We start from the raw sequence: 22,171 nt of genomic DNA, 5'->3' as shown, positions 1-22,171 counted from the left end.
CCTCCAACTGACCTACCCCATCAACTCCTCACTCTACACAAAAACTTCAATGGCTTGTTGAAATCTTCTCAATTCCAAGCCTTCTCAATTTTACACTTATTAACAATGAGACTCTAAATTCAAACTGAGTGATCCTTTCAGTGAAACCTAAATTGAGAACTTAAGAAGAAATCACCCTCTTCTCATGCCTGAAAAGGGGTTAAAAAAAAAGCAAAAAGGTTTCCTTGTAATAAAAAAGACAAGTATTTAAAGAGAAACATACATACTATCACAGATATACCAATCTTCCACTCACAAAAACTACTGTTTTTTTTTTCATTAGAATTACATAAAAATATATTAAAATGGTTTTTTCCTACCTGGATCCTCAGACATGTCCTTTGGCAAAGCTTCATCTGTAGTACTTTTCAAAGCTAACAATGTTTTGTTTTTAAAGAACAGAAAGAGAAAGGAGGGGAGAGAAAAAGAAAACTGTAACATTTTATTCCTGTGGCACATTACATCCAAACAAAGAACCTCTATCATCAGGTACGAAAATGGTGTTACAAATGTCTCTATAAGTTGCTACAGCATTTACTAAAACAACAAAGACCTAAAGTATGGAAATAGGTTCTCCCAAGAGAACAAAGCGGTATTTTCAAGTTTCCAGAGAGTGGCTAGGAGTATTACCAGGAAATATCAGAAATTTCCCCCTTTCATTCTTGACATCCAGACCAATGACATCAGAATCTCTCTGGGACTGAAACCCAGGCTTCAGTATTTTTAGAGCTGGCCCGGTTGTTCCAATGTGCAGTCAAGGAAGGCTAAGGCTCCTAATAAAGAGAGTGGTCAGAGTACAGGCTGCTGCAGACAATGGCCAGTTTGGCCTGCCTCTCCTGAGCAAATATTTAAATAGACCACATACAGCTATTGTTTCCTAATGGAAAACTTATTTTTCACCTTTAACTCCAGTACAAAGCTGCATCAATGGCAGGTCTCAACAAAACCTGAAATAGCTTCACTGGATTTTAGTCCCTTCAGATAAGCTTCTCATTCCCGGGTAGTGAATCAATATCAGATAATAGGAGGAATATTGGCTTGAAATTGAGAAAATCTTGGTTCTTACCCCCACTCTTTTTCTTACTAAGCAAATGATTCATACTGCCTGAACTTCAGTTAATACTTGTCTCTCAATTTTAGGTGCTAAACACAGCAGCCTCCATTCAGTTTTCTGAGGACTGAGTACGACAGTGTATGAAGGAGGACCTGGTATAACAGATTATAAAGCATTATAGGGAAGGATGGAGTCGGGGACTGGGGGGACGCGGAGTGTTCCTCCTGCTCTTCTAGACAGTCCCAGGCCAACTCATCTGCGTGCTTGATCGTAGCTATACCATGGAAGGAACTCTGCGCTGTGCTGCCCTCATCCACCCCGTAAGACAGGCAAATTGTTGCTGGGTTCCACATCACACCCCCACACCACAGAGCCCAGGAACAGACACTGTCCAGAAGATAACTTCCTCATGGATTAGGCCTGTGTACAAATGTGCATTTATACTGATGTGCTGGGATCACATCTGCCAACTTAAGATGTTAAGCTCTCAATTCTTTCAGCTTCCAGTCATTTCCTAATCAGTAGGACCAGATTCCAATTAAGGTGTCAGGATAGCCTGAGGGTCAGCAGTGAGTAAGGAGCCAATGAGTTGGGGGGCTTTGGACACTTAAGTTCTTGTTCCCACTTTATGAACTACAGTCTGGGGACAACAATTTGAACCACTTAATCCATCCGAATGTGTTCATATACTGAGCACTGTCATATGCTCTAGAAGCCAACCATTCCAAGAGAAGTCGGTAAAGAAACATAGGCAGAATGTCCCTAAAGGAAGAAAATTCATTCTTTTCATACCTTGTTTGTCATCACCAGTCACATCTTGGGTAGGAACAGGCAAGTCAGCCATGTCTTTAATAGACAGCTTCTTAAAAAAGAAGAGTAAATTAATTATACAGATTGGAATAGGTATTAAGTGATGTGCACATATGATGAAAATGTCTTAAAAGCTATACATCTTGCCTACATTTCTGTCTTCAGTAAACCCTGACATTTAATACTATTTGCTTTTTTTAGATTCCTAGTGAGGTATAAGTTAATTTATATTGAAAAATTTATATGCACAGAGGAAAAAAATAACAATTCAGATTGAGACACATGTATAGACCACACGTTAAATCTGAATACGGTGTGGGACTTAGCCAGTGAATCGTGTAGCATTTGCCCATTCAGTCAAGAGCAAACCTATACTTTATGTACTTCTTCACAAGCAGAAAGGGGTTCTGACAAGTGGCCCCATAACATGTTGTGCAGAAGGTGTTCTGCCCTGATTCAAACAGCCTGCTTGTCATAGAATAAGAGAATTTTAATGATGAGCACAACAAAATTTTCTCCTAACTTACACTTATGGGGACAATATTCACTTATACTAATAAGACGTACACCCAAACTGATCAGGTATTGATTTGTTTAAAATTCTGTTGAAAATCTACCCTAAATTTATTTCTTATAAAGTCTCAATTAACATGCACTCCAAGACTTCTGAAGAGGTTAAATAATAATATATATTCATATTATACACACACACACATACACACATAAATTCTGGAAGGATAAAAATTGAAAGGCAACTGGGTAGACAGAGGGAAGGGACGGGAGGAGGACTGGGGACTGGTCATATATGCCTTTTTGGTATCCTTTTTATTTTAAACATTATTCAAAAAATCAAATAAAGAAAAATTTTAAAATATAAAGGAAGTGGGGAAGCAGTTTCCTGGTGCTCCAAACACTTAATTGGTTTACCTCTCGGAACACGAACAACCCCAGAGAGATAAACACTACTTCTGTTTTTAAAATGTTCCAAAGAATGGAGTTATAGTATTGCTTGGTTGGAACCTGATCTAGGATTTAACAATTCTTCTTGGCATTACAATGAAGTATCTAGATGCAATTTCCTATTCAAAGTCTACTATCTCCAATGGAACAAAGAACGTATCTTAACAGAGCCTTTCTTTCATTTTCTTCTCCCACTTAGATTATAAACCAGATCCTTAGTAGAAGAAAATGACTTAAGAGTAGAAAATGTAGATAAACTGAAACAAAACAAAACAAAAAAAACAGTTGAAAGAAATTTTTTATACTCTAAATAAATGGAAAGACATCCCATGCTCATGGGTGAGAAGACTACATATCATTAAAATGCAATACTCCCCAACTCATCTATAGTTTCAGTGCAGTCTTTCTTGCTTTTCTGCAGAATTGGACTAGTTGGTCCTAAATTTCATAAGAAAATACAAGGGACCCAGAATAACGAAAACATTCTTGGAAAAGAAGAGCGAAGTTGAAGAACTCACAATTCCTAATTTCAAAACTTACTGCAAAGTTACAGTAATCAACAGTGCTGTCCTAGTCTAATGACATATAGGTCAATGGGATAGAATTGAGAGCCCATAAATAAGCCCTTACATTTATGGTTAATGATCTTCAACAATGGTGCAAAACAATTCAATGAGGAAAAATGTTTTTTCAATAAATGATGCTGGGATAACTAAATATCCACTGCAAAAGAATAGAGTTGGACCTCTTCCTCACAGCATAAACAAAAATTAACTCAAAATGGATCACCAATCTAAATGTAAGACATAAAACTCTCAGAAGAAAACATAGAAGTAAATCTTCATGACTTATATTAGGTAACTGTTTCTTAGATATGACACCAAAAGCACAAGCAACAAAGGGGGAAAAATAGATAAATTGAAATTCATCAAAATAAACCTTTCTATCAAGGAAGGGAAAAGAAAAACTAAAGGAACAAATATTTGCAAATTATTTACCTAACAAGGTACTTATATCGGGAATATATAAAGAACACTTACAACTCAAAAATAACCCAATTTATAAACAAAGGATTGAAACAAACATTTCACCAAAGAAGACACACAAATGGCTATAAGCACATGTTCAGTATCATTAGTCATTAGGAAATTCAAATCAAAACCACTAGATACCACTTCATTCCCACTAGGATGGCTAAACTAAAAAAGACAGATGACAAGTGTTAACAAGGATGGGAGAAACTGGAACCCTCATATTGCTGGTGGAGGAATATAAAATGGTGCAGCTGCTTTGCAAAGTAGTCTGTTAGTTCCTCAAAAAGTTAAACACAAGTTATAATATGACCCAACAATTCCACAAGTAGGTATATACCGAAGAGAATTGAAAACATGCTCACACAAAAATTTGTACGTGAATGTTCATAGCAGCATTTTTTTTCTAACAGCCCTAAATGTCCACCAACTGAAGAATGTACAGACAAAATGTGGCATACCCACACAATGGAACATTATTCAGCAATAAAAAGAAATGAGGCACTGACACAGGCTACAACATGGATGAACTTTAAAACATACTAAGTGAAAGAAGCCAGACACAAAAGACCACATCTGATCTGATTCTATTTGTATGAAATGTTCAGAATAGGCAAATTCAGAGACAGAAAATAGATTAACTACCAGAGGCTGGGGGGAGGGGTAAACAGTGAATCACTGTTAATGAGTACAGGCTTTCTTTTTGGGGTGATAAAAATGTTCTCAAATTAGACTATAGTGATGGTTGCACAACTCAACCTACTAAAAACCACTCACTTATATACTTCAGATGAGTATGGTATGTGAATTATATCTCAGTAAAGCTGTTTCCAAAAGAAAGAAATCTAGTAATCTAAGAAACACTGCTTAAGAGGAGTATACCTGAAATGAAAATCTTTAATTCTTGATGGAACATGGTTACAGCTCTGGTGTCTTTAGAAAAGGACAGACTGCTGAGCAAACTTCTCATGCCCTGAATCAGCTGCAGTTTCACTGACAACACAAACACCTATATGGAGCCATCCCTCACAGGGCTGGTACCAAGATCTATTTAAACTCCATGCATGCATTCATGACAGATCAACAGGTTGGCAAAAGAAAAATGAATGAAATAGTTTAGAAGAACATGAAACACTTGATCATTAGCTATTAAAATCTGACCTATACTGCTTGAATGGCCAAACCATCCATTAACCTTATTATTTCACCCCTGAATTTTGTTTATTGCCTCATTGTCTAAAAGCACCACATCCCAGAAAATAAGTTTTGTTGGGAAAGAGTTTCTTGTTGTTCTTTTGCTTTCTTGTTTGTACAAGGCAAACCAAAGACTAAGTAGCTTTTAACCTGCCCCCTCAAAAGAGCCCCTTAAAGGACACAAAACCACATAAAACCAGCTGCACATAAGGTCATTGGTCCGTGTGTCAGTAATTAATTTCTAAAAGAAAAAAAAGAAAAGAAATTGGAACAAAACATTTATCTAGAAAGAATAAGAATTTATGACTTTTTTAGTAAATCACCTAAGAGCCTTATAATTTTACACAAGCATAGTAAAATGGGGATCCTAGCAAAAAACAAAAAGCAAACCAAAAAAAACCACACACACACACAAAAAAAAAAACATGGCAACTGCATAAGAGAGCTATAGAGGTGACTGGCCTGAAAGACAAACCTCTCCAGACACTGCCAGCAGCCCAAGAGTAGACTGAGGGCCATCAAAAGTGGCTAAATATTGTATCTATTTCTCCGTCACATGCATTCTACAGAAAAGGAAATTTAAAAAGCCAAAACTCTTCAAAAGCACATCTACCATCACTCCTCCTGAAATCACTTTTCTTTACATCTTTTTCCTATGAGTAGAAATCTGTTGAGAAAGTAACACGGAGGCTACAACTCAAAGAAAGAGTAGCAGAGAGGCCGAGAGTAAGGTTATCAGAGGGAGCACTGCAGAAGCAGGCTTATTTGATCACAGAGGAGCGAGGATGTCATTACAACACAGACTACAGGCATGCGAGCTCCATGGGAAAGAATAAACAATCACACACTGTTACGTGATATTAAAGAAATGGCTCTGTATCCTGCCTTGGACTTCTATTATCTTGCAATGGTTTTAACTAGGGGCAGAGACCTGTAAGAGGAGCTTACGAATAAACCTCCATTTATTACACATTTTCAGATTTTTCAGGACAGAAACAGCAGCTATCATGTTGTCATTATAGTGATGATGATGGTGGTGATGGTGCTGAAATTAACAACAACCATAACAACTCCTATTTACTGATGCATACCGAAGGCCCACCACGCACGTGGCTAAGCCCCTACATCTATGACCCACCACGGTAGGAATTCTCTGGGTTTCTCTTGGGAATCATCCAAATCAGTCTTCACTTGGTCCAAATGCTAAAAACCCTGAGGGAGAAGACAGTTTTGAAAGCGGTTTGGGGCCCTCATATACTCATATAGTTCTCAAACCTTCTTTCAAAACTGGTTCTGGTTCATTAGACCTTGCTAATACTGAGCTACTAAAAATACACCTTTACAATGTTTACCTCGGACTAAAAGCTTGGTTAAAGTAAATAACTTGGCTAGCATGCTTCTGGCTTAGTTTGGCTATACCTCAATTTCACCTCTAGAAAGTCAAGAGACGACTTTGCTTGTTTCACCAAATCTAGTTGTAGGGAGAAAAGAAACAAAGATAATTAGAGATCTATCTGGTGTGTAGATTTGAAAGGCTGAGCCTCAAAGTAAGTACTAAGTATGAATAGAATGTTATAAAACCAGATTTTACAGAGTTTATAAAGAACATAAGCTAATGGATTTAATTCTACACACATTCTTAACTCATTAACATATGACGACTTTTACCTCCATCCGATTCAAGTCAGGGGGTTGTTGGTTTGCTGGCATTGACTCAGAATAAGAATCAAATAAAGCACACTCCCACTTGGGCTTAGGAAAAGCTAAGAAGAGACAAAAAGAAAACATAAGAATATATATTATAGCCATAGCTGACACTTTCCTATCAGCTTTTCTGTGCTTGTTAAATATAACAACAAAATCAGCTAGCTCCTATATATTCATTACGGCACTAATCACACTGAGGTAGTAGTTTAACTTCCTTATAAAATCACCTTACGGGTTTCAACTTGGAACTTCTGTCATCCCCATATTACACATGATGAAACTGAAGAAAGGTGAAGTTTAACTCAAGGTCATATAGCTGGTAAATGGAAGAGCAAAAACTTAAAACTGCCAGCAGTCGTGTTAACATAGTAGTCGTTTTCCAACATTAACCATCACTATCACAATACTTAAGTTTTAACCATGCTACTAGCATAATTCTTAATTGGTACTGTCACGCGGGGTGGCCTGTGGGGTCTCTGGTCCCGCTCCCCACATAAGAACGCATGACATGGTGAGGCCAAAAAGGGACACCCACGGAGCCGGAGCCATAGGTAGGGGAGTTACACCACTATAGTCTCGCTGGAGGCTGGATTCACATGATGTGCGACCTGCTGTCCGCTTTTCTGCCTGCCAACCGACCCCACTTGCTAGCTGCAATCCGCCGTGCTAACTGCAATCCGCGCTTGCCAGCTCAGCCACCATCTCCTTGCTAGCCCCCATTTGCTGCTAGCATAGCCACGGCAGTTATATTAGTGGCCAATGGCTCACTGGTTACAGCTGACGGCCAACTAGCCACAGCTGATGGCCATCCGATCACAGTTGATGGCCATTTACTACCTGAGCCAGCACCTTTCCACGTGAGGCCGAGAGCCTGGAAACTGCTCTCTCCTGGCTCTGTCCCCACAGGTACTAACTATGTGGTAGTTTTAATACTATAAACATTAACTAAGGAAATACTTCATCCTAGCTATTGTTGTTGGAAACAGACAAGATCTTACAATGACTGCTGTGTGTCCACAAAAATTTTATGCAGTACTCATTTCTTTTGGTTAGCAAGAACAACAAAAGAGTGCAAGTTCTTGCTGATTTATAAGAGAGGAAATAAAAATCACCTTACGGGTTTCTTCTAACATAGAACAGTGACAGGAACTATCAGTTGAGTAGCTGAGTGGCTCAGCATGAGGAAAAATCATTCTATTTGGTAAACTAATACTTAACACTCATGCTATTTCTTAGAAGTGGATTGTTTCACTGATACTGTGCTAAGGTCTGGCTGCGTGCTGCTTGCAAAAGTTAAAAATCGAGAGATAGGTTGGTGGGAAGAAAAGCAGGTTTCTTCTGAACTCCTGTCCAAAGGCCACCTTCCCGTTCCTAGATGGGGCAGAAAGTCTTATAGGGACACAAGAAGAACAAAGGAAAGGGGGAGTCGGTCAGGCAGGTCCGAGGGCGGCCATCCTTCCTGGGGTCTGGTCTGGTTTAAGATAATGTTATCTCTGGACTCCTGGACTCCAGGCTGGGACTGGCCACCACGGCCTGGGGGTGTCCAGGTGCCTGAGGATTAAGAAATTGCCCTTCAGGTTAGGATTCTGTTGATTAAATGGATTAACAAAGTATGGGTAGCCTTGAGAAAGGGAACAGAACAAAGTTCCTTTGTTAATCAGTGAGGGGAGAAACAAAGAGGAAGCAGCTGAATATCAGGGCAGATCTAACTGCAAACTAGCTAGGTCTGACTACAAATGGCTACATAGGGGGCTATGCGGATGAGTCAAACTGCACAGTAAGTCTAATTATGTATTGATTCCCGAATTTCTCGCTTACATCACCACTTTGTCAAAAATTAAGGAAAAAAATGTCTCAATAACTAGAAACTTGGTCAATATGCCAAAGAGGAAAAGCAGATTGGGGTAGACAATAAACAGATGCTACAAATCAAATTCGTCAAGAGCTGCTATTAAGAAATCAAAAATTTAATGCCATGTGTGATATTATGATTTATAATAAGAAATATATATTTGGTGTTTGCCCCCATTTCTGGCACAGAGCTCCCAGACCACTTAGAATTTCCTGAGTGATGAGAGCAAAAATGGTGTCTCTCGTTATGTTAATGAGGTGACTTTTGAAACCCACAGAAGAGTGAGGGCCCAGTTGCCAGTAAGAGCCAACCATGTGGTTAGAAGATTGGAAATTTCAGCCCCAGTCCCTGATTTCTGGAGAGGGGCGAGGGGCTTGAGATTGACTCAATCACAAATGGCCAACAACTTAGTCATGACTATGTAATGAAGCCTCCATAAAAACCCAAAAGAATAGCGTGTTAGTCCTCTTCTGGAGAGCTTCCATGAGCCACCGTGCTGGGCTCCAAGCTCCATGAGGACAAAAGCTCCTTCGTTCAGCACCTCACCCTGTGTATCTCTTCATCCTTTTAATATCCTTTGTAATAAATCAGTAACCTAGCAAGAAAATGGGTTTTCCTGAGTTCTGTGAGCCGTTCTAGCAAATTAATCAAACCCGAAGACGACATGTGAAAACCTGATTTATAGCCAGTCAATGAGAAGCACAGGAAGAACCTGGACTTGTGACTAACATCCTGAGTTGGAGGGGGTCATTGGAACCTCCAATGTGTAGCCCATTTGTCGTGCGGGAGACCCTGCTCTAAACTATTTTCTGGGGCTCTGTCCCCACACCGTTGGTCAGAAATACAGGTAACTAACTACCTGGACTGTAACAGGCATCTGAAGTGCAGAGCGGTTTTGTGGGGCTTAGCTCTTTACCTGTAGAATCCGATTCTACCTCCAGGTAGATAGTGTCAGAATTGAGCTGAACTCTCGGACACCCTATTGGTGTCTGAGAATTGCCTGTTGGTGTGGGGAAGCGCGCACCCATGCACACGCACACACACACACAAACACTGAAATGAGTCCAAGAACTCTTTCTACCACGTTTTTAAAAATTGTTTTAATCAAGTGTTAAAAATGGATTGGCGTCATTTTTAATCTTTCCTCACCCTCCCACACCTACCAGGGTTTGAAATGCCAACTTCCCTCTGCAGTAAAGTACTGGCCTCTGAGTAACAGCTACCATAGACAGCTGAGTACAAGCACCTTAAACTGTTCATTTGCTTACTCTGGTCTTAATTTTACTGATATTGGGTGGGGCAAACCATGGGCCCTGGTAGTTTTTCTGACTACACCAGGTGGTCTCACTTTCCTTGGTAGAAAACAGCAAAACACATTTCCAAGTACCATTCTGCACTCCAGCCCCAAGAGCAGTGTTCACCGAGATAAGATTTTTCTTTCTAGTTTACCAACCCGTGATTTGACTAGAACTCCATGACTACTGCCTTATCACAAGGGGGTCTTGCTGGGCAGAAAACTAATGCTCTCGAAAACTACAAGTGCCATCAAATTAACTGCTAAATCTCTCTCCAACCAGCATGTCTCCATCTCGGCATCTCCACTGTCCCCTCCCCAATGCCAGCCCTCTGTCACTGCTGACTGAACTGCTGCCATAACCTGCTCTTCCAGTTTCCACCCTTGCTCCCCAAAACCTGCTTTCTGGTTGGCAACCAATATGATTCTTTCAAACAGCAAATCTGATTGTGTCACTTTCCTGCCTGAAGCCCGCCAACGTCATTGCCCTTGATTTGTTCCCACCATCCTCTTCAGTCTCATCGGCAGCCCCTCCAGCCATGGCCCTTTGCACTCCAGCCACTGCGGCCTGAACCTGACACCCCGCCCATGCTCCAAGCCCATCCCACGGCTTCTGCAGCACACCTGCTGTGCCCCGCCAGAGCCCACTCTTTCCATTCTTCATCTAGGAGCCCTTAGCTCATCCTTCGTGTCTCAGCTCAAACATTTAATGAAGTCTTCCCTACGGTCATGTGCCCTCTTACTACAGCTGTACTTCCCCTTCAGAGTACCCATCACTGGTTCCAATTATGCATACGAGCGTGTGCGTTCCCTTAACATCAATCCTCTAACTGCCAGCAAGTGCCATGATGGTAGGAACTCTCTTTTATTCAGCATTCTCAAAAGAATAACACAGGGCCTCTTGTTGTAAGTACTCAAATATTTTTAACAAACTACAGGAAAAATCTATAGCAGAATCCACCCCGTCACCTAAACATGAAAATATCAAAAGGCCCATGGATAAGCCACCAAATAATCCAACTTTTCCTTCCAACTCTGTCCTTTCATTTTCACTGTTAGGGGAAAATCAGATACAACATGTCGTGCGGGAGACCCTGCTCGCTGCGCCATTTGTCGTGCTGGGAGGCCTGCGGGGTCTCTGCTCCCGCTCCCCACATAACGCAGGATATGGTGAGGCCAAAAAGGAACACCCACGGAGCCATAGGTAGGGGAGTCATACCACTATATCCTCTCTGGCGGCACTATACTCTCACTGGAGGCTGGATCCACACTGTCCGCAAACCGCCATCCACACTTGCCAGCCCAGCCGCCATCTTCTTGCTAGCCTCCATTCTTCCTCTCCTCTCTTCTTCCTTAGCCGCAGCAGTTATATTAGCGGCTAATTGGCTAACTGGCTACAGCTGACGGCCAATCAGCCACAGCTGACGGCCATCTACTACCCGAGCCAGCACTCCTCCACGTGAGGCCGAGAGCCTGTAAACTACTTTCTGGGGCTCTGTCCCCACACAACAATTCTAGTCTCATTATTTTATTGAAAACAATCTTATACAGTTGTGAATACATGATGGTATCAACCAAACTTATACTCTTCATCAACCTTGCCGAAAACTGGATTAGTTTTAAAAGACTAAATATAGATCAATTAGAAAAATGTTGGAACAAGAACTAAGTTTAAAAAAAAACCCGGAATATCATAAAAATGAACCCCCCGAATCAACAGGACCACTCATATTTCAAAGTCTAAAAACACAGAGAAGACCTAAATAGTTCTGGCCATTTTCTTGAGCTGTATACAAAGATAAACATGAGTGCTAAAGCATTAAGTTAACAGCTAAACCCTCAGGGTTTGCCTAAAATATACTGCCACTGAGTATGATAGGGTTTTATGAGGTCTCTCATGTTTTTGTTAGAACTACATAAATATTATTTAAGATTAATCCCACAAGCTCTGGAAATGATGTGCAATTTTTGTTTAATTGAAGGGTATGTGATGGATTCCTCAGTTGTTTCTGTATAAATGCATGCTGACAGCCTCCACAGAAGACCAGGAAGAAATAAAGGGCTTCATTCCAAATGAAGGGAGATGCCTCTAGGCTGGCACTCTATTTTATAGACTTCCCTCTGCTGCATAAGCAAGGCAAAAGCAGCCATTTGCAGCAGTAAAGAAATCAAGAGGCTACTTCTCTCCTGTTAACACTTTTTTCTCAGGGCTTTCAGATTTGTAATATTTTTTATCAGTGCCTTTTGAAACAGTCCATGAAACACGTGGACACCTACAAAGTGACTTCTCAAACAAGGACGCATGACACCTGACATAGGTTCCATGGCCATACTGCATCAGAACAATAAAACTGCATCAATCAAGATGCTGAAACAGAAAGCTACATGTGGGCTGTGGGCACGGGAGGTGAGTTTACACAGGACTCCCCAGGGCTTGCAAGAGGAAACAATAACAGTATTAAAATAAGTAAATAGCCCCAGAGCAGACCTTGGTCCATTGGTCAGCTGTTTATTCCCATTAGAGAGACATAAAGCCCCACGTGGCCCCACTCCCAGGAGAAGGACTTCCTGGATGACCCTGCACGGACTGTGTTATGGGACCCATGCAGTCACCAAGACAGCCCCAGGAATGTTGGTGATTCTTTGCCTCAATGGGAAGGGATGGGAACGGATGGGGAAGGATGGGAAGGAATGGGAAGAGGAAATGGATGGAAAGATAAACACCAAAGAGGAAACAGAGCAGTTTGTCATGTTGCCCAATTGCAAACTAGTTCCTGGGGACCTATGAGGGTCTCCCCCAACCTGCAAGGAAGTTACAGCCTGCTATAGTTAGAGAGCAGCTGCTATTAGTTAAGTCCAAGCTCTGAAATGAGTAGTAGTTTTTGCTCTCTGAACCCTCCTCTTTATACATTTTATGGGGACATTTGAAGAAGATCCCAGGAGTCACTCTTCCTCAAACATGTTTACCTGTCACTGGCACCAGACACATACTTGGTCACTTCCCTTCAAGTCTCAGCTCAACCTCCTCCACCCCCTCACCACCTAATACAGAAAATAACAGACTTTTTTTTTTTAAGAGTCAGAGACCCAAAGACTGACTTAGGTAAGTCATTGGCCACTTTGAATCTGGTGTTGTTATGAGGAGGGAACAAGACATCATCATCTAAGGCCTTTTCCAGATCTAATCACACAATTTATACTCTATTAATGACTCATCACATTTTCTTTTCACACTGTTCCTTTTTGCCAATAATCATCCATGACTAAACTCTCGTTTTTAAGAGACCTTTCCGAAAAAGTGAGAAAGGTTGCTGAAAGCACCAGCTGTTCCTGGACCCTTTCAATGGAAGCTACATTTCTCTGAGTAATAGAAATCAGATCACTGCCTCTGAAAAGGGCAAGAGACACTGTTAATTTGTCCAGTCTTCCAAAGGAATTGATCCAAATGTTGGACTTACCATGATGCTTCCCTATCCAACAGGTATGTGGGATAACTGTTGTACTAAGGAGAAAGACAAAGAGAGTTCTATTCCAACCTTCTGGAGTGCTGGAACATTCTATATCTGATTGCAGTTACATGGGTGTATACATATGTAAAAATTCATCAAGTGTATATTTAAGATTGTAGCACTCTGCAGAGTTCACTGCGTGTGATTTTTTAACTTTTTCCTTAGGTATAAGAGTTCTATTTCATTTCATTGCCCAAGGCCACTTGGAGACAGTGGGATGTGCCTAAAGACACCAAGTCAGCACCTGGCTGTACAGGAAGTTCTTCCTCTCCGTTTTCTATGGGCCAGGAAATTCAGTACTTGCCTACGCCACAGTTTTCATGAAAGGGTAAATGACTTTGGTTCAAATCCATCCAGAGAGTACTAGAATAACAGATGACTCACATCCAGATCATCCCTATTACTCCTAAGATGTGAAAAAGTCTAATATTGGTTAAAGGACAATAACTGTAGATACAAAGGACTCCCCAAAGTGTCTGGACACCATTTAAGAAACAAAAGTTTCTCGTAAGGCCTGGAGGGAAAATGCCTATAGTTTAGGATTTATGATGAGGCCTTACCTGCTTGCAGGTACTCGGGCTGCAGAGTCGGAGGTAGGCCCTCGGGCAGCGGGTAGCCGTTTTTCCTGGCCACAATGAGATGAAATGCAGCACAGAACTCAGGCAGGGTTAGCGCTCCATCGCAGTCAGCATCACTAAGCTCCCTAAATGTAACAGATGTCATGAGTACCTAACACCGGGCATAGGGAAACATTTACTCAGCCCCAAACATGCACACACAATCCTCAAGCTCTCTGGTGGTGACCCCACAGGTTCCCCAAACCCATATGAAATCTCAGGGGGCTACTAGGAGGAAGAAAATGTATGATTGACAGCACTGGCATCGGTAGCACTTCATAAATAAAAATGGAAATTCTTCAGATTCTCTTGTAGGTCTGTTTTACAATGCTGAGTTCACAAGGCAAACAACTATAGCACAAAAAGTAAAATGATGCCCAGAATTCCAGTTAGTTGACAGTCATTCAGTAATGCATGTTATGAAGAGCTCCAGACTTGGTGTTCAAAAGTTAGAGGAAGGGCTGGCCCCGGCCCTTTTCCAGTTGGCCTGGCAATTATACAGTTCCCAGCACTCAGAAATAAGCGCTTCGTTTTTCAGCTTTAAGGAAGATCCTTGAACTTTTCAAGTTGAATAAATGTTGTATCAAAAATTTGCTTGAGAATTCCCTCCTGGGAAAATATAAGTAAGCTCAATAAATACTGGTTGAATTATGTTTTCAGATAAAACTAGCAACTAGGGAAGGCTGGAACCAGATAAGACAGAAAGGAAGAAAGGGAGCGTCTTGAAAAGGCTTATCTTCGCTTCAGTCATTGTTTCCAACTGAAAGGCACAGACCTATTTACTCAGCACAAAAGAAACCTATTTGCCAAAGTAACTAAGACCCTATAAGCTCAACCAGTCTCTTAGGTATACAGAAACAAGTATACTTGTGTTAGGACAAGTAGAGAGATAAGACATATGAAATTGTACTAGAAAGGTGTTACTACTTGAAAGAAAAAAATATCAAAGGTAAGCTCCGTTATTTTCCTTTGGACCATTCACATCCTCCTCCCCCTCAAATATTCAGACTGCACCAGCTCTGAAACAGCAGCTCCCCAGGGTGAGAAACTGGGGAACTGCCTCCAATGCCGGATGGAGAGAGTACCATTCAGCTTTCATGGATATGTCTTGACAAAAAGATAGAAAGCCTCATGCCGATTATGGTAAGGCTGGGAATTCTGCCAAAACAGATTGTATTCTTTTGAAAATGATAATTTCTCTTTTTTCCCTAGCTTTAAAATCTACCATAAGGCTTGTAAAAAAAAAAAATGATGCTACAATATATTGCTGAAGAATAAATCCAGCTAAGAATCCCAGGGACACTGGCATGCACAAGGATTATTGCAATAGTTTTCCAATAAAATGCACAAAACATGACAAGCAATTTTAAATGCTATCATCATTTTTGAAAATCCTCCTGAAAAAAAGTTTTACGTAAATATTCCAATGTTTTAATTATAGATTTATAGCAGCACAGTCTCCCACCCAGGCGTGAGGAAGAACAGCCCACATGCAGCCGGGGGTTTATGGAGGCACCGAGCATTTCCATAAACGTCAATGGAGCCATCTGGCCCGGTCCGCCACAGCCCTTCTGGAGCCAGGGAGGCGGCCTGCTCGCAGCACGGCGCCGTGCACGCCACAGCAGCACGTCCGAATGAGGGCCCAGCTGGTAAACACCAGCCAAACGGACGGAGCTCAGAGGCAGCTAGAAGAGTCAAATTTAACTTAATTCCAAAACATTTGTGGATCTTCTGTTCACCTGGCCTCATAAAATATTATAAAGAATAGCTTTTCCAGGTCCTCTGGTTACGTGTATCACAAGTAGAAAAACGTGAAAATAAAATACACAAGGTGGACATTCTCATATGCCCACACAATTGATGGACTGAAAAGGGAACTAGATGAGGATAATAAAGAAATTACTTTTTAAATAATAGGTAACATACATAGTGTGCAGTATGTTTCAGACACTGTTCACTGTCCTTTTTCATATAATAACTTATTTAATTTTCACAGCAACGAAAATCTAAATTCTGTTTTCTTAGCCTGTTTAAAAAAATTATTCAAAAGATAAGACTTTTAAAATGCACCAGTAGAAGCTAATGGCTGAACATGGAAGACAGAATCATACTTCGTGGCATTAGTTATGCTTACCATATATAGGAGAGTTCTGGAATGGAAAGCTTTGATTTGGTGAAGAAGTTCTTGGCCACTGAACCTGTCAAGAGCCATTGTTTAAATAAATCATTAATGACTTATCTAGAACAGCTTTTACATTTAATGTCAATGAATCACCATTTTTTGTCATTCAGCAATCCCTACCGTCTAGCAACAAACACAACATATATTAATGAAAGCAACTACGAATCATGTGGCTAAAAACAACATGTGAACAGCTTTTAAAAGAAAATGTAAATTAGAATAGGGCAAAAGAAGCAATGGAATAATACTTCTTATGACATGCAAATTAAATGAATTCCTGCTTCATTTTTACTGAAAATCTGCAAAATTTTACAAAAATTCAAAACAGAAATTTCAAAATGAATTTTAAAAATCTGTCAAGCATTTTTAATGAGAAAGTAGTGCACAATCATGGTAGAAAACAGAGCAAAAAGAAGAAAATTAGTGCTATTAATTGCATCATACAGAGATAAGACAGGCATCTTGGAAAAGAGTTCTGGTGAGATTTAAGATCTTCGGTGGCTCTTTGAGCAACTTATCCAGGAACCTCCTGTTACTTTTTTTATTCATTCTAAATTTACCAATACTGATTGGAGTCAGGTACTCATTCCATTTTACATGTTACATAGCTGCAAGTCCCACCTGTGTTTAAAATGTTAGACTCAATCATTATTGAGATTGAAATTTTTATGCTTTCAGCTCTCAAAACAGTTTCACAGTTCAAAAGCCTCAATTCTAACACAAAGAATAGTCAAATCAAAGCCCCAAGCTCTATTTTAAGCTAATTAAGTCAAAAGTCATTCCAGGGCAATTGTAAGTCTTCTAACTGGTCTAAAACAATGAATTATAATGGACCTTAAAGCAGACTACCATTGATAGATTATTAAGGACGGAAGGCAAAAGACCCTATCAACCAATGATCTTCTCCCCCAAAGTATCCTGGAAATAATGCTGACATATGACTGTTGGCCATCAATGTAACAACCGTGTCAGACATTTGCCAAAAATGTCTTGAAAGCCTATTTCCCAGCTGTTTTATAGACATAAAGACAGTTTCCTCTCATGTCATTCTTCTTTCCCCCCTTGATATCCTTTCTTCAAATCACACTAGGCCCAAACCCACAGCTAGAGACCGGGGTTGGCCTACGGGCAGTAGAGACTGCTGTACCATCATGTCCCAGAGGGGTGTGGTGGAGCCCACAGGGAAGCTGACAGCTACCAAGTTCAGTTGCCAGAAGAGGAAGCTAAATGAGAGAGCAGAGTGCTTCCTCCTTTGGGGCTGACGAAAGTTCAAACCCTGAGCTGAGCCGCAGCCCCACCCTCAACCACTAGAGGAACCCCAAGCCAGCCTCCTTTCCTTGTTCTCTCCAGCCTTTTTCAGACCTGCTGGAGAGCCACATGACGGGAGGTAGAGGGGGAGGGTAGGCTTCAAAACTGTCAGCAGCCAAAGGTCAAAACACAGATTCAGACTTGTTGTTATAAGGAGTCTCTCAGTGCAGTAAACGACAGCTACACACAGCACTGATATATCAGGGATAAAATGGTAGCACACCAAGTACATGGAGATCTTTAAAAAAATAAAACCCAGTAACCCAATATAAGAATGGGTAGAGCTATGCGAGTTCACAGAAATCGATGCAACTGACTCATTCATGTTTTTAAAAGTTTCAACCTTGTTCATAAGAGATGTGTAGATTAAAACCACTCAAAGATACGATTTCCTGTCTATCAGATGGGGAGAAATGCAGAAGTTAGTTAACATGTTCTGCTGACATGACTGTGGTGGCAATAGGCATCTCCTAGAATCCTGGCAGGATGACAAAATTGCACAACACCAATGAAGGGCTTTTAGTAGTATCTACCAAAATCACATTACCCAAAGATAGGCTGACAAAAATATAAAAAGACATGCAGAAGGCTATTCACAACAGAAATAGTTGTAACAGCAAAAGACTAGGAATAATTCTAATAAGGGACAGGCTGAATAAATGTTTGCACATTCAAACAATCTAGCAGTACACAGCTATAAAAGGTAATGGGAAATATCTCTACATGTGACTATGGCATATCACCATGATATACTGTTAAGTGAAAAAAGCAAGGTGGAGAAAAGTATAAATAGCATGCTACCATTTTTATAAGAATAGATGGAGATAAGAATACACACACACAACATATATAGATAGATACACACATACATGTATTTGCTTTTATTTTTAAAACAGACAGAAATCATTAAAAAGGTGATTACCTATAGGGGCATGGAAGGAACAAGGTAGAGGGCATAGGGATAAAAGCTAGACTCCTTTGTAAATTGTTTTGTAGACTCGAATTTAGAATAATGTAAATATTTTATACAAATATAAAATTAAAGTTTAAAAACACTATCCTTAGAAACTGAAATCAAAACAAATAAAACTGAAAAGAACAACGCTGAACAATTCCCACTTCCAGATTTCAGAATTTACTACAAAATCAAGACAGTGTGTGGCACTGGCATTAGGCTACACATATAGATCAGTGGAATAAAATTAATATCCAGAAATAAACCCTCACATTTACATCCACTGAATTTTGACAGGAAAGCTAAAACAATTTAACAGGACAAAGAATAGTTTTTTCATTGTGGTTTTTATTTGCATTTCTCTGATTAGTGATGTTCAGCATTTTTTCATATGTCTATTTGCCATTTGTATGTTCTCTTTGGAGAAATGTCTCTCCAGGTCCTTTGCCCATTTTTCAATTGGGTTGTTTGTTTTTTTGTTGTTGAGTTGCATGAGTTCCTTGTATATTCTGGATATTAGCCCCTTATCGGAGAACTGACTCTGGGTGGTGAACACACAATGGGATTTATAGATGATGTAATATAGAATTGTACACCTGAAATCTATGTAATTTTACTAACAATTGTCACCCCAATAAATTTTAAAAAACAAACAAACAAACAAACAAATAAATAAATAAATAAATAAAATTTTTAAAAAGGAATAGTTTTTTTAAAAAAATGGCTTTAAGACAACTGGATATACATACACAAAAGAATAAATTTGAACCCCTGCCTCATATAATACACAAAAATTAACACAAAATGGATCAAAGACCTAAATGTAAGAGATAAAACCGTAATATAGATTCCTTCTTACAAGAAAATATAGAGGTACATTTTCATGCCCTTGGATTAGGCAATACTATCTTAGATATGATACCAAAAGCACAAACAATAAAAGAAAAAATAGATAAACTGGACATCATCAAAATTCAAACCTTCTGTGCTTCAAAACATACCATTAGGAAAATAAAAAGACAAGCCACAGACTGGGAAAAAATATATGCAAATCATATATCTGATAAGGAATTTGTATCTAGAATACACAAAGAACTCTTACCTCCCAATAATTTTTTTTAAAAAAAGGCAAAGTACTTGAATAGACATTTCTCCAAAGAAGATATACAAATGGCCAATAAGAACATGAAAAGATGCGCAATGTCATTTATCATCTGGGAAATGCTAATCACAACCACAAAGAGATACCATTTCACACCCAGTAGAATAGCTAAAATCAACAGACAATCTGTAAGTGTTGGCGAGGATGTGGAGTAATTGGAACCCTCACACACTGCTTGTGGTAATGTAAAATGATGCAGCCACTTTGGAAAACATTCTGACTGCTCCTCAAATGGTTAAACAGAGTTACCATTTGATCCAGCAATTCCACTTCTAGGTACATATCCAAGAGAAATAAAAACATACACCTACACAAAAACTTGCACACAGATGTTCATACAGCCTTATTCTTAACAGTCAAAAAGTAGGAAAAACCCAAATGCCTATCAACTGATGAACAGATAAATAAAATGTGGTCTATCCATACAATGGATTTATTTGCCATAAAAAGGAAAAAACTTCTGATACATAGTACAACATGGATGAAGCTTAAAAACATGACGCTAAGTGAAAGAGGTCAGACACAAAAGACGACATATTATTTCATTTATATGAAGACCCCAGACAGAATAGGCAAATCTATAGAGAGAGAAAGTAGTTTACTGGTTACCTAGGGCTGGGAGGTGGGGAGAGCAGGAATGGTGAATAATTGCTAATAGGGGGCTAATAAAAGTGTTGTAAATTTAGATTGTGAATACATTCTGTGAATATACTAAAACCATTGAATTGTAAACTTTAAATGGGTGGATTTTATGGTATGTGGATATCTAAATAAAGATGTTTTCCAAAAACAGACATCACCTAATTGCAATATATGAACCCCTCTTGACCTTGATCTAGCTAAACTTTTTAAAAAGGTATTTGTGAGACAATCAGGGAAATCTGAACAATGAAAACTTTATAATATTAAGGAATTTGTGTTCTATTTTTTTAAACATGTGCCAATGAACTATGGTTATTTTTTATTAGTTTCAGGTGTACGAAACAATGTAATAGTTAGACATTTACACCCCTCACAAAGTGATAACTCCCTTCCCCCCAATCTACTGCCCCTCTGACATCGTATATAACTGCAATTCCACTGACTCTATTCCCTACGCTGTACTCCACATCCCACATCCTGTGACCATATATATGTATGTATGTGTATATATATATATATATATATATATATATACACATTTAATTATAATTGACATTCAATATTACTCAGCTTCAGCTTCAGGTGTACAGCGCAGTGGTCAGGTATCTATACAGTCCATGAAGTGGTCTCCCTAATAAGACAAGTGCCCATCTGACATCCTACAAAATACTTACATTATTGATTATATTCCCCAAACTGTCTTTCATATCCCCATGGCTATATTGTGACTACTAATTTGTACTTTCTAATCCCTTTACCTTCTCCCCATCCCCACCCCCCTCCCACCTAGCAACCCTCACTTTTTTCCCCCTATATTTCTGAGTCTATTTCTGTTTTGTTTGCTCATTTATTCTGTTCTTTAGATTCCACATTTGAGATCATATGGTATTTGTCTTTCTCTGTCTGAATTATTTCACTTAGCATAATATTCTCTAGGTCCATCCGTGTTGTTGCAAATGGTAATATTTCATTCTTCTTCATAGCTGAGTAATACTCCATTGTATGAATATACCACAGTTTCTTTATCCAATTGTCTATTGATGGGCACCCCTATATTTATTGTAGTGCTGCTGTGTTTCCCCAAAAATAAGACCTAGCCAGACCATCAGCTCTAATACATCTTTTGGAGCAAAACTTAATATAAGACCCGGTCTTATTTTACTGTAATATAAGATCGGGTCTTATATAAGACCGGGTCTTGCATTAATTTTTGCTCCAAAAGTTGCATTAAAGCTGATGGTCCGGCTAGGTCTTATTTTCGGGGAAACAGGGTATTCACAATAGGCAAGATATGGAAACAACTGAAATGTGGTTATGTTTCTAAAAGAGGCCTTATATTTAGAGATATATCCTGAAATATTTTCAAATGAAATGATCTGGTAATTGCTTCAAAATCATCTGGGCTGAGAGGATATAGAAATAACAAAATCAATGAGGCAGTGTGATAGGTACATAGGGGTTTGTTATACCAGCCACTCTAGTTATATCTATATTTGAAATTCTGTAAAATAAAAAAGTTAAAAGAAAGTAAAAATCATTCCTAACAGCTATTTATTTGTATTTGTCTCATCATTTGCATACACCGTGAAGAAGCTCACAAGCAGTGGGTAAGGTAAGCAAGTAAACAGTACGTGCAATTTGTTTCAGCTTATTTTTTAAAATCATGCTGTCAACATTAATTTGTTATATCGAAAATATTCTGCCTTCAATAAACCCATTACCACCAATCAGAAAATGATGTCTGCAATTATACAAGTATATTTCAATTACACACCTTATTTCACAAGAGAAAATTTGTACTAGTCTTCACTTCAGTGTCAGGTTACAATTATCAAGGGCATATTGTTATTCTTCA

The 22,171-nt window shown here is 39.3% G+C and overlaps 1 protein-coding gene across 9 annotated transcripts in view; it reads right to left on the bottom strand.

Moving 5' to 3' along the window:
* Positions 1 to 22,171, bottom strand: part of REPS2 (RALBP1 associated Eps domain containing 2) — a 194,789-nt gene that overhangs the window by 90,430 nt on the left and 82,188 nt on the right. For 3 of the 9 annotated variants that reach the window (XM_019746269.2, XM_019746264.2, XM_019746265.2), the window contains exons 7-11: positions 16,202 to 16,265; positions 14,011 to 14,153; positions 6,757 to 6,851; positions 1,886 to 1,955; positions 360 to 422 (exon numbers count right to left, since the gene is read on the bottom strand). In XM_019746269.2, coding sequence (XP_019601828.2) covers positions 360 to 422; positions 1,886 to 1,955; positions 6,757 to 6,851; positions 14,011 to 14,153; positions 16,202 to 16,265 — 435 coding nt within the window. The remainder of the gene's footprint in view (positions 1 to 359; positions 423 to 1,885; positions 1,956 to 6,756; positions 6,852 to 14,010; positions 14,154 to 16,201; positions 16,266 to 22,171) is intronic. The other 6 variants (XM_019746270.2, XM_019746267.2, XM_019746268.2 and 3 more) reach the window with 3 other exon arrangements.

This window comes from Rhinolophus sinicus, chromosome X (assembly GCF_036562045.2).
Source record: "Rhinolophus sinicus isolate RSC01 chromosome X, ASM3656204v1, whole genome shotgun sequence".
In the NCBI taxonomy this organism is placed as follows: domain Eukaryota; kingdom Metazoa; phylum Chordata; class Mammalia; order Chiroptera; family Rhinolophidae; genus Rhinolophus; species Rhinolophus sinicus.
This window is presented reverse-complemented; position numbering and strand designations above follow the sequence as displayed.